The sequence below is a fragment of the Ptychodera flava genome, chromosome 2 (assembly GCF_041260155.1).
Source record: "Ptychodera flava strain L36383 chromosome 2, AS_Pfla_20210202, whole genome shotgun sequence".
Taxonomy (NCBI): Eukaryota; Metazoa; Hemichordata; class Enteropneusta; family Ptychoderidae; genus Ptychodera; species Ptychodera flava.
Genome location: NC_091929.1, coordinates 27,222,589 through 27,235,228, shown reverse-complemented (window position 1 = coordinate 27,235,228; position 12,640 = coordinate 27,222,589). Strand labels below are relative to the sequence as shown.

General features: G+C 36.9%; 1 protein-coding gene across 1 annotated transcript; it reads left to right on the top strand.

Annotated features, from left to right (window-relative positions):
- Positions 1-821: 821 nt before the first annotated feature.
- On the top strand, positions 822-8,608 carry LOC139118298 (uncharacterized). Its single transcript, XM_070681564.1, has 7 exons — positions 822-981; positions 2,085-2,264; positions 3,053-3,253; positions 3,573-3,740; positions 4,218-4,244; positions 7,145-7,381; positions 7,943-8,608. The coding sequence occupies exons 1-7, from the start codon at positions 846-848 to the stop codon at positions 8,161-8,163; spliced, it is 1,170 nt and encodes a 389-aa protein (XP_070537665.1). The 5' UTR covers positions 822-845; the 3' UTR covers positions 8,164-8,608.
- The last annotated feature ends 4,032 nt before the right edge of the window (positions 8,609-12,640 follow it).

Below are 12,640 nucleotides of genomic sequence, written 5' to 3'. Positions count from 1 at the left end.
ATTTTCATCACTCTAAGCGCCAAATGCAGAAAACGGACGTCTGAGAGATCGAACGTCGGAAATTCTGCGCCCGAGACCGAGCATTTTATAAGTAGGGATTCCGTACCGACACACAGTATACTACGATAAATACGCATTACGTCCATATCGACCTTGCATTTTATTCGCATGCAACAGGAACGATACTTGTCAAAAATACCAGCTGCACTCACACAGAAATGAGTCAAGAGTTCAAATAAAAAGAAAAAAAGTAACAATTTTTTTCGTAAATTTACATAAGAACAATAGTCCTGGCTTTTATGGCATAGTAAAAATAGATTTGTCTCATTCTGTACCGCATACCGTCGCGATATTCAGTGGTGGCACAGTGAAGTTACAGGATCTATTTTTGATTGATAATTTGGACGTTAATTGTACCAGAAAACAAGCAGTTTTAAAATAATCCAGACTTGCGATGACTGCAACTGTGATGAACAGTTGTGCAGATTCTGAGTGTGTTGCCCGATGCAGGGAGAGCTGGACGCTGACACTGCCGTTGCATTTGATGTCAAATATCGTCGCAGTCGCTAGGAGTCACCCCATTGTTATTTTGAACTTCTTGGTCTACATCGTTAGGACATACCGATCTGTTATAGCCCAAACTTTGGTAAATAATATCTGACATACCGTTACTGTGAGGAAGTGTCAATTTATTTATGTATGAACGAATACTAGAATGGCGCATGGTAGCATGATATAATATAATAATTAATATTCCACTTCATTACGACTCCTGATTGAGTGTTACTTCATTTATGAGCATGTCCTCTAAAAATAAATCACCTAATTAGCACCTACCCGACTGTATGAATAGTATATATGTAACAGGGCTGAGAGGCGTTTGTCATTCTTGGCAAGGCTGTGCCAAAAACTTGGTTGCAATGAAGTTGCTAGTCGTGATCATCGTTGCTCTGGCTGTTTCAATGGCCGGTGCAATTCCAGGTAAGCATTTGTGGGGTTGGTGTTCTGGACAAGTCTTACATAAAGGTAGTAGAAACAACGCAACTGAAGTTTACCATATTTCAATTCAAAATCCCAATGGTCAGAAAACATCTCTCTTATTTACCTTTTACAGAATTTAAACAAATCACACTTGAGACATAAGCATTTTGTCACGTATTTTCTAAAATTGAGGGACTTCATCTCTTGGGTATTTTGAAAACATTCGGATACAAATTAGTTGCAATCGCCTCCCTAATTTTTCCAAGTGATTTCTGTGTCATCGTATGAATTTTGATTTGGTTTATATGGCTTTCGAAAGTAAGTACGCAAAAGTAGATGAAGCGTGTGTTTCCCTTAATCGTCTCATCAGTTCGGACTACAGAGCGGCAGAAATAAAAACACGATTGGAACTAATTTGGGATAATTGGAAGGTGAAGTAATGCCGATTTAATTTACAAATGCAATCTCATCTGCTTTTCTTTTTACATTACACATTTGTTTTTATAAGTAATTTGTATTACTGCAGCATTCAACTATCTGGCACCTAAAACTTTTTAGAAATTTAAAAAATATGAATATCCAATCATCCTAAATAAGATCCAATTGTGTTAAAAGTAGGTTATTCATAAAAGCATTTCGATTTTCCTTATTCTGGTCAGATACTGAGAGTGTAAAGTTTAATAACGTATGTCGGAATCATTTTTACAATGGACTTTATGTGCTATTACTTTTTGAAATATATCTATCTTCTTAGTTAAACTTGACTTTTTAACTAACTTACATCAAGTTGTTCTAAAAATGATGAACAGATGAACTCATTAAATTTTACTAAATACGTGACTACAATTTTGAAGTCGCTTACATCATGATTTATATTCTGTAAAATGTAAATATCAATTATTATTTTTAGTACGTATGAGATGCATTCTGACGGTATTATAACCATCGTTTAAGTAGACAGTTTGCTGATTTAAAAGTAAAGTCTCGGAAAGTTTAGGCAATTTTTGTCTGTTCGTTTTGACATGTACCATATGTGATACATTTGTTTTGTTTATTTTTGATTAAAAAAATTATGTTCTATCCTTTTATCTTGTCTCTTACAGTCAATATTGCAATCATGAAAGATATCATGGGACCCGGAATCAACCACAGAAAAGCAAACGATGGTGACGTCAACACTTGTCGTAGCTCACCTCGAGAAAAGAACGTCTATCTCAAAATAGATCTTAAAAAACCAAAAGACATCAAAACTGTACGGCTTCTGTTGAATCCGGAGGCTTCTCGTAAGTATTTGGAACCTCATATGCGATTATATACGCTTAAGGCAGTACGCGTCTCGATAGTAGAAGACTTAAATTTTTCCTCAAGCTTTCCTTAATAAATGTTTTAACCATACTCTTTCAAAATCGAGAACAAACATTGGGGATCACAGTGCAAATTTTGATACTGAGAAGCAAAGTACCAAAGATTTACCGATATTCAAAATGGCAGGCGTTCCAGTGTTAACTCTATGGGGAAACTTAAATGTTCGATTTTCGAAAGAACTAGGACTGTTATTTTTTTTCTTTCAACCAGAGCTGTGAAATGAGCCCCACAAGTTGTAGATCAGAAAAAAAAATATGAAAGTTTGATAGTCAGAATATCTCTTCCGAGGCTCATTCTACCTAATGAGGTTATAGAATGATTTATAGCCTACTACGTTTTTACTATGATTTTAGTTTGATGAATGCATATTTCACTGTAAGTTTTAGTGAGAATAAACATTTGCACTCAATCTTTAGGGTTATTATTAAAGTCATTGCTAGCTGCCATTGTAATTTATTAAATATCGGTAAATTTCTGGACAATTGTTTCTAGTTCTAACCTTTGTGTAGAGAAACCCGATTTTTCCTTTTTTATTGATCAAGAGCTTGGTTGAAAACGGTTCTGGCAAACTGAAATTTAAGACTTTCACTTTCGAGACAAGGAATAAATAAAAATATGGAATCGTTGCCACATATTCATGCTTTGATACTATAGGCACTTTAGGTTTCACTGTTCGCTTGCCTTTGATTTGTTTTCCTCTATCAAGGTAATTACGAGGACACTGTTATTCGAGCTGGGAACAAACGCAATTGGAAGGACAACCCTATTTGTGCTCGGATCAATCAAAATCCAGCTCCTACTGTTGTCGAAAGGGTCTGCGAAGTGAGAGCTAGATACGTTATCATACAGAAAATGGGAAAAAGAAAGAGGACAGTTGGTGTGTGTGAATTTCAAATATTCACCGATGGTGAGTAAAATAAGTCGTAATGTTTACTTTCCACCGCATTTACGACCATAGTCCCTGCTATAAAACATACATGGTCTGATAAAAAGTGTGAAGAAAGCAAAGGAATTCATTAAAAAATCAGAGATAAAACATGTCGTCTATCACTTTTGTCAATCAAAACCAAAAATAAAACATAAGTTAGCACAACAATTCGTAGCGTAATCAAATAAAGACCTTCTTTAATATGTATGATGTTTTTAAGATGCTCCCGAGTGTAAAGCTTGGCGGAATTTTACAGAAAATGCTAATAAATTCCATTGCGTCGTGTATAATTGAGCAGATGGGACAACAAAACCTATTATTGAGCCACCACCACGGCCGCCGCCACCACCACCACCCACTACAGCACCACCACCCACTACTGCACCACCGCCGCCTCCGACACCGCCCCCAACTACGGCACCCCCAACAGTCGCCCCCGTTGTCACAACTGCAGCCCCTGTGGTTGGTATGTATGATGATTCCTTTTTATATTATATTCTTGTATGTATGTATGTATGTATGTATGTATGTATGTATGTATGTATGTATGTATGTATGTATGTATGTACGTACGTATGTATGTATGTATGTATGTATGTATGTATGTATGTATGTATGTATGTATGTATGTATGTATGTATGTATGTATGTATGTATGTATGTATGTATATATGTATGTATTTATGTATGTATGTATGTATGTATGTATGTATGTATGTATGTATGTATGTATGTATCTGTGTATGTATTATCTATGTCTATGTATCTATGTATCTATGTCTCTATGTATCTAGGTATGTGAGCATTTATTTATTTATTTTATTATGTATGCATGAATATATGCATGCATGCATTTTTATCAATTTCGTATTTATCTAAATACAACCCTGATATCGTAATATTTTAATACTGATTTTTAATACAAGTTGTATTTTTATTTCAGAAAAGACCACCATTCCAACAACCTTGGGTAGGTGTATTTAGGAAAGTCTGTTCCCAGTTTTTGCTATAATATATTTGAATTTTACTTGGCTGTTGTAATTGAATTATACTATATTTGATCAGTGTGATAACATATTTGCAGCAATGATTCAATGATCGTGATGCTCAAAATGACTTTTCATCCTGATTATCCTTACAGAGACCTATGCAATCAAGAGGAATCAATATTATACTCAATGTGTCGAAATTCCTACATTCACATTTATTACTATCCCTATAGATAAATATTTGTGCGTATGAATGTCCTATATTATTCTATAACAATATTATATTATTAAAATTGCTAAATGTCTGTGGTTATAGAATATACGAAAGCATATATGAAAGTAAGGCAGATCCTCCTCGACAGCTGGAGACAATGTCGTTTCATGTATTTAGAATATTTATTAGGATAGATCACGCGTTCCATACTTTGAGGTTATTACCCAATATCACCTGTTTCTGTATCGCATCAGCAAGACTGTCATTTGTCCTGTGTCACACACGAAAGAAAGTCCAGTGTGTAACGCAGCACAAAAGACACTAATGCTGATACGGCGCAAAGTGACAGGTGATATTTGGTAATAACCAATTTATCATATACCCATGCCCAGAATTTTACTAATAGTACTAAAAACCTTAAATTTTGAATCTTTAATTTATTATGCATTTGCCCTTAAATATCGAAATATTTTAGTGAACAGCAACATCACTCGCAACATCGCTACAAGTCCTCTATATCTCAATGAACCCCAAGAAGAAAGGCACGGTGAATAAAATATCGTCGTTCAGGAGAAAGGTGCAATATGCTTTCACAGTTGTAACAGATCAAAAACTGTCCTCCACTTTAAATCTCTCATGATTTCGATCGCGCTCGATCGTCAGCACGCAGAGGGGCTGCCGTTTTGTTTGTTGACACTTAGAGTTGCCATGTCAACAGGCGTAGTCCGCACGACATCGCTGTCACGCCACACACTCTCTACCTATTCGGTGGAAGATCGGACGACAGAATGTTTGCCAGAGATTTTCTAAATTATACAAAACTTTAAGCAGAAAAACCATGGGAAACATTACAAGACTCAATATGTTATTTCCGTATTTAGCAACCCAAAGTATCCATGTTCCTTAAAGACCTTCAAATTGCACGTCAAACACATCGATTCGCAGGCGTAGAGTGGCAGCCATTTTGTTTGTTTACTTTGTTTACCATCAAATTGCAAATGTAGTTTGGGAATACTCCAAAACGATGACGTTTATCGTGCATATTTCGACGTTTACGGTGAAGTACGACGGCTGATATTTTACGGTAAACGTCACGTGGATAAAGCGACATGGGCATCGGTATATGATAATGTAAAGAATAGCCCCCATAACCTTTATAGGTAAACATGTAGCAAGTTCATTTATAGCCCTACGTCACTTTGAAATTTCGACAAGTTGTAAAAAATGTACTACTTTAGGCATTGACAGTGTTTTTAAAGTTGCAATATGGATCAAAAGTCTGTATTTTTTTCCTTAAAACTAAAGCAAATAGACCATACTACGTTGAAGTACTCTTCCTAGCTAAGCCTCTAACCAATCTCGGCACACAAACACGTCCATTTTGATACGTTGCGGCCTCCTGGAAAAGCTGTTTGGTAAACAAACTTTCAAAGCAAATATATTAGCGTTTTCTGCTGTGCACGTGACGAGTAAGTACCACCAAGATTGATGACGTCTCCATAGAGTGCACATTGGAAGGGCGATGTTGTCAAAATAACAGAACTTGACATATATAATGAATAAATAATTGAAATTTTTGCGTTTGCCTAACTTTGGTAGCGTTATAATGTTTCGGAAATATACGGATATCGATAGAATAAAGTACATCTCTACAAATGATTGCCGCGCCGTATGCATAGTACTGTTTATGTACGTCTTTCTGGATGTGTCCACCGCGTGCCTGACAGCGTTTTCGCAATCCTCTCCCCTATGTATGCTGTTACATTTTTCATATTAAAAGGCGAGTTATCTGCACAGTATATTTATTTGAAAGCTTTGTACAGTTCTCTATCATCCACCACTGCAGGAGATCGGCAACTGAATGTCTTGCCCCTCAGTCTGGTCTCGCATGGCCATGTCAGCGTGTCGACGCGTCGTAAATTAGACCATTGATGAGGGAGACTGCAGTTTTTCTCTGTTTCCGAAAAAAATGCCTATTTGACCTGAAGAATTCCACATTATAAATGGGTGGTTCCATCTTTAAATCTCTTCAAACCATGTTTTATTTAAAGACACGTTAGCTGATTTATTCCGTTTTTACAAGGCTGAATCAGTCAGCAGAGACCTGGGGCGCGAGCAGAGACTTTCTTGACCGCTTGTGCCCGTGGGGAGGTTCGGCATGTCGACACGATGTTGCGATTTCGAAAACCGTTACCATGCACCAAGTACGCGTGTGTACATATTCAAATAGTAGAAATGGCGTTTCAAATGCTGTGCTTTACTCTCGCAAACAGCAATTTATTCGGTAATTAAAAGAATTTACTCAAATTACAGTCATCCCCATGTTCTTGTTAATGATCGAATCTACAAATGAAATTGTTACGGATTTTTCTATAAAGTTAAATCGCCGAAATATAGAGGTCAATTCTGATCCATATTTCAACTTAATCCCATCTTTTATGGTACAATGAAATATACGCCCACGTCTCTGAACGGATCCTGGCAAATTGTACACGGTAAACCCTGAACAAAAATCCCTCAAACTGTACATATCTAAACAGAAGACATGCACGCCTGTGCTCACGAGTCGAAATAGCAACTATCAGTCATTTGCTGCACACTAATATCTTCTTGAACACTGTTTAGATTTGCAAATGCTAACCACCTTTAAATTTCAATTCTTTAAAGCATGCGAGTTTCCAGACTTCATATCCAACTTGGCTCAGGGCAAATCTGTCAGCCAGAGTTCAACCAAATCTGAAGGTGTTGCCGAGAAAGCAGTCGATGGGAACAAAGATAGCGATTTAAAATCTGGCCAATCATGCACATGGACTAACAAGGAGTTCCAGCCTTGGTGGAAGGTGGATCTTGGCGAGGTTCGCGATGTCTACAAAGTTGTCATCACTAATCGTATGGATTGTTGCTGTAAGTCAATTTTTTAATTTCGTAAAGGGATTTTTTTTTTCGGAAATTGTAAAGGTTTCAAAAATCTAACAACTCTTTGTTGCTCAACATATTCTATGAAATCATTTTCAAATAGTGCATACAATTTACATTTCTCCTCTAACTAATGGTTCAGAATGTTTCAATCAAAAGTAGGAAACAATAAATGTCCAATTGACCTGGTAATGTTTTACTTTGAACTGAATTTGATGATGAACAAATTATGTCATATTGTGAAAATAGGAAGTAGACTTTGAACTCAGTCGTTTTGCCAGAGGTCCATGTATCTTTCTTTTATCTACTTTATTTTGTTTTGTTTGACAATATCTTGCTGTTTGTCTTATGCTGTTTTGTTACTGCAACAAATGACTGCGTATTAAAGACTTTTGACCTATTAAATGTTTCTCGAGTAAAGCACGAATCAACATATGATTAAAAGTGTTATATTTGAAGTTTGCACAATGCAAAGTCGTTTTAGCAATAAACGTGTTTTATGTGTAAAAAATAGAACATTAATTTTGGATCTTTTGATATTTCTTGCAGTCTTTCGTATCAGGAACGCTGAGGTACGCGTTGGTGACAGTCCTAATCACGAAGAGAACCCAGTGTGTGGTGGTATGGTATTGGGAAAGAGAGTCAGACAGGAAACCATCACGGTTGCCTGTGGATGCGAAGTTCCAATGAGGGGAAGATATGTCAGCATTCAGTTGATTGACAAAACGCAAGTCTTGCATTTGTGCGAAGTTGAAGTTATGGGAGCATAATATGTAAATTTAATGTCAAATTGACAACGAATGGTACAATTAGCTGACGAATAATGAAAATGTAATTCAAATCTATTTCCTTCAAAATATTCAATTTGCATGTTATTCGTTAAGGATTATAAGAAATATTTCTCAGGAATTTACTAAATATGGTTAATATATGCACATAGGAGACATAAACTATTCTGGCAGATACAAGGTGCCTGTATGCAATGTAGGTAGCTTTGCATTTGACCAACAAGCATTTTTCAAAGCAATATTTCTTAACACAAATGACAATGTAAACCATATCATACTATATATTTTCCAAAAGAGAGTATATGAAGTTTAGTATGGTAGCAATAATGAAAATCCACATTACGTGGTATGTTCTTTGACTAATCATGTCTCTTTGTGGTGTTACGGTCTTGTTGCAAATGACGTTGATTAAAATGTGAGCATTCAATGGTGTTTGTGTTTTCTTGGTGTCATGGCTTGCTTGAGGCAAAATGAATATTGTTGGGTGTATCGATCAATTAGACTTGATTATCAAGATAGAACAACACGCTGTAAAACCTTTAATTGTTTATCAACCATAGCAATTTTATTATTGTTTGTGAAAACAGCACTTTGAAAAGACAAACATCAATTTCAACTAGGTTGTTCACATGGATCCGCCGGGTTGTAGTGGTTATAGACATAGGGCTACTTCCTGAACGGGCAAACAACCTACCCCAGTTTGTGTAATGATGATGCGGTACGTATAGAAGGTGTAAAAAAACATGTGACGCCCTTGGATAGATATGAAGTATGTGAAAAGAGGTAAAACATTTGGTAAATTACCTGTTGACTAAAACCAAATTTTGTTAGCCATTTATAATTTGTAAATGGATGCTTTCTCACAGCTCAATTAAGGACATCATATGACATGCGATAGGGCATAGAAGACGCAAAAACAGCTTACATAATACTTCAATCTATGATGGCTTCAACTGTCTGTGGAAATCTTCATTTAAATGAAAAATGTACATACTGAATATGTTGAGCATAAATTACTGTGAATAGCGCACATGGACGGAAATATCTCGATAAATGTTGTTTCCATCTATAGCATGACGTTAGGCTCTTAAGTGACAGTGATCGCTGATCATATACAGACTCGAATCATGGAATTGTAAGATCAGGACAAACTAGAAAGCATTTGCAAGCAAAAGCGAAGTTCCAGAGACCAGAGCAGCGGAAGAAACAAGAGAATGTGTAACGAAGATAGGTGCAGAATGAAAGAGTGCGTGGGATTTTAATATGCAAGCACGTACCTATAGTTAGGGCTGATAGCAGTAACAACAGAATACAACTAAAAGCAAGGCAGTCCGGGGAATTACAGTACACAGATTACAAATGCCTACATGTACGCTAGAAACGCAACAGATGCATACGGGGGCGACAACGCACGGAAATGTATATCAGACGAGAGGAAACATCGGACATAGGCCGTTGAACTTGAAAACCGAGGCCACATGCATTTTCATTTGATTAAAAGCACTGACTAAAACAATTGTCATTGCTATGTCGCTGTTTTCACAAGATACTGACCGTTTGATGCAGCCAACGCATGCCGGTGTGGTGACACAGTTCACTATGCTATGCCTAGCTCTGCATGGCAGGGCTGTGTGTTACAGGCGTTAAACGGCCTCCCACCACAGCCCTGCAGACTGATATAGAAAAAAACCGCTGGTGGCTCCTCAGAAATACGGCGGGCAGTTTCTCCGCCGAAAACAGCCGATTTTGAATCCAAAACTTGCATTGATCTTCGTTTTCGAGCACATCCACCTTGCCTAGGTACACGATGTGCCCAGCCGCGCTTGTAAACTTACGCAAAGCCTACTTTTCTCTCTCTATGCGAGGGAAGCGTTCGTATCCGCCGCCATTGTTAATATTATTCAACATATGAGCACTTGGGCGAAAACCAGCGGCCGGTCTAAACCATATGGAAGGCGTATGACATAACAGTATAGCGCCACGTACGGTGAGTATTTAGAGAAAAATAAAAAGCAAAAAGCAACAAAAAACAAAGCGAAAGAAAGCTAGAATTATTAATAGCTGAACGCAATATGATAGTTGTGCAATGCAAAATGTAAAATAAATAAATAAACAAACATGAAATGCCCGTAAAACCCGTCCGAGCTGAGCGATGACGTCATAAGTGTGTCGCAATGCATTCTGGGTAATTAAGCTAAAATTTGTGTATGGCATGTTCTATGGCAGTAATACCGGAAATAGAGAAAGAAAGAAAGAAAGAAAGAAAGAAAGAAAGAAGGAAGGAAAGTGAGCAAAACTAACAGTTCCAGAGCTGGTCTCTGGAACTAATTAATTGTCATTCACTGTTGGCAATCAACTACAGAATATTTAGCAATCGAATTCTTAGACCGACCACGGTTTAATTAGTACATGTAAACTAGGTGCACAGGTGTTGTCAATGTTGAATAAAGGCCTTATTATAGGATTCACATACTTAAACCATATATGTACTTATTGAGCATAATTGTTTGCACTGACTGGCGTGTGCCTCAGTGTACGCAATTTTGTTCAGCAAGATAGCGTTTCAATGGATTTTGAAACGAGGAAAGAGTTCTGCTTAATCGAATTTATCGTGTTTAGGCAGCCAACAACCTTTTTTATTGTCTTCCAACGTGCTTTCCTCCGAGCGTTGCCTACATGCTCCAAAGAAGGTTAAGAGAGGACTATAATTGTTTTTCAAGTAACGTTAATACAGCCTAAACATCAATATATAACAACTTATCATGTAAACTACCATGAGAAATGAATTCATATTTTCGGGTGAAATTCCACTATCATATTTGTGGTTCACTTATGCTTTTTCAACACCCTATTCTCATCACACACATTTATGTCAATTGTCAGACATTTATAAAAGCACAGATTTTGCTTATGCTGTATTGGAAAAAAATAATTATAGTGAATCAACAATTTTCAGTGAAATTCCAAAATTCAATTTCTTGAACACACATGCACTTGTATCCACATTATTCAAGTAATTAATATCAATAATCGAACTGCTATAAGTATACATATTTAGCTACTATTGTATTGGAGAAAAACTATTCATAGTTTCCTCATAGACTACAATGTATACTGAATTCACTGAAATTCCTAAATCAATTTTTTTTTCACACACTTGAACTGGTAACCACACTATTCTCATCAAGTACATCTACATCAATTATCAAGCATCTATAAATAACCAGATATAGCTAGTTCTGTATTGGAAACATATCAGTAAATTTCATGACCCTTCAAAAATGCTTGCGCGCCAAATGGCAACCCATTCCTCTATAAACAACGGCCCTACCCGATCTGTTATTTCTATCCAGCCCTAACGCGTAACGTGACACTATTTTGGCAGACAGAATTGACTAGGATGTAACAAGTGTCGTGCTCTTTGGTTGGCTACAGTCGCCGTCAAGGCGCGTATTATCGAACGATGCTACCAATTCATGTCTTCTATGGACTTGATTCAGATGACCATAGCCGAAACTGTCGTCTGTTTTTATTTTGGCTTTAAAATGAAACCGTTTTGGTGGTTTTCCTAAAATTTCTGATTATCCTTGCGAGGGCATAACTTGTACAGCAGGGATAGTACAATCGATTTTTGCGATCTTGATTTTCTTTTAGTGAGACTTGGCAACTTTTGTAGTAGAACATCTGAACATGTCACCGACTTTGAAACAATTATCCGACAAAATCATATTTGTGCCTCCATCGTTGTAAACTTGAAAACAACATGAAAATCGATGCCTGCTAATCAGGGGACGTTTGATCGCAGAGCATCGATTAATTCTTGATAGGTTATGTGAATCATAAGTAAAACTCATATTTCTCTAGAAAATTGACTTAAATTTGTCAGACCGTGCTGTATTTTCAAACTCGGTACATCAACAACGTGGGCGTACATGTTTGATGATCACACAAACTATCCTGTATAGAGTATTTGTTTAAAAGTCCTCCCAAAATGTTAATCACTGCCGAAGATTATATTACTAACAAAGGCAGGGAGTTCTTTATGGTCCAAAATAAACAAACCAAGGAGCTTTTTTTCATGGACGCCCATTCACTTAGCAAAACTCAGATGTTATCTCTGAAATTGTTATTGAAGATTTAAGTTGAAACTTTTAGTCATTATAGAGGACAGTTTTGCACATCATAGGGGTCGGGTAAGTAGAAATCAAGTCAATTCACTCACGGTGGCTGTTCATATCATCAATACAATGTTTAATATACACTAAAACTTTCGCCCTAAGGGCGCGCCGAAAATGGAAATGAAAGTGCCAGATGGTGGTTGGAAAGGAGTTTGATATTAGATAACTTTTCAAGTCCTCCTCCCTTTGCAATGTCACTTTTACAGATCCAACCTGGCATGTTGTAAGTTTCATGCTAAGATTCCCCGGCACCAACGCTGTAGGTTCGAAATCATTTCCAT

What these genes read in the sequence shown, in the direction of transcription:
- LOC139118298 (XM_070681564.1), top strand. Translation starts at nt 846, where the DNA reads ATGAATAGTATATATGTAACAGGGCTGAGAGGCGTTTGTCATTCTTGG. An exon ending in AATGGCCGGTGCAATTCCAG is followed by an intron (nt 982 to 2,084) that starts GTAAGCATTTGT and finishes TGTCTCTTACAG; the next exon opens with TCAATATTGCAATCATGAAA. An exon ending in CACCATTCCAACAACCTTGG is followed by an intron (nt 4,245 to 7,144) that starts GTAGGTGTATTT and finishes AATTCTTTAAAG; the next exon opens with CATGCGAGTTTCCAGACTTC.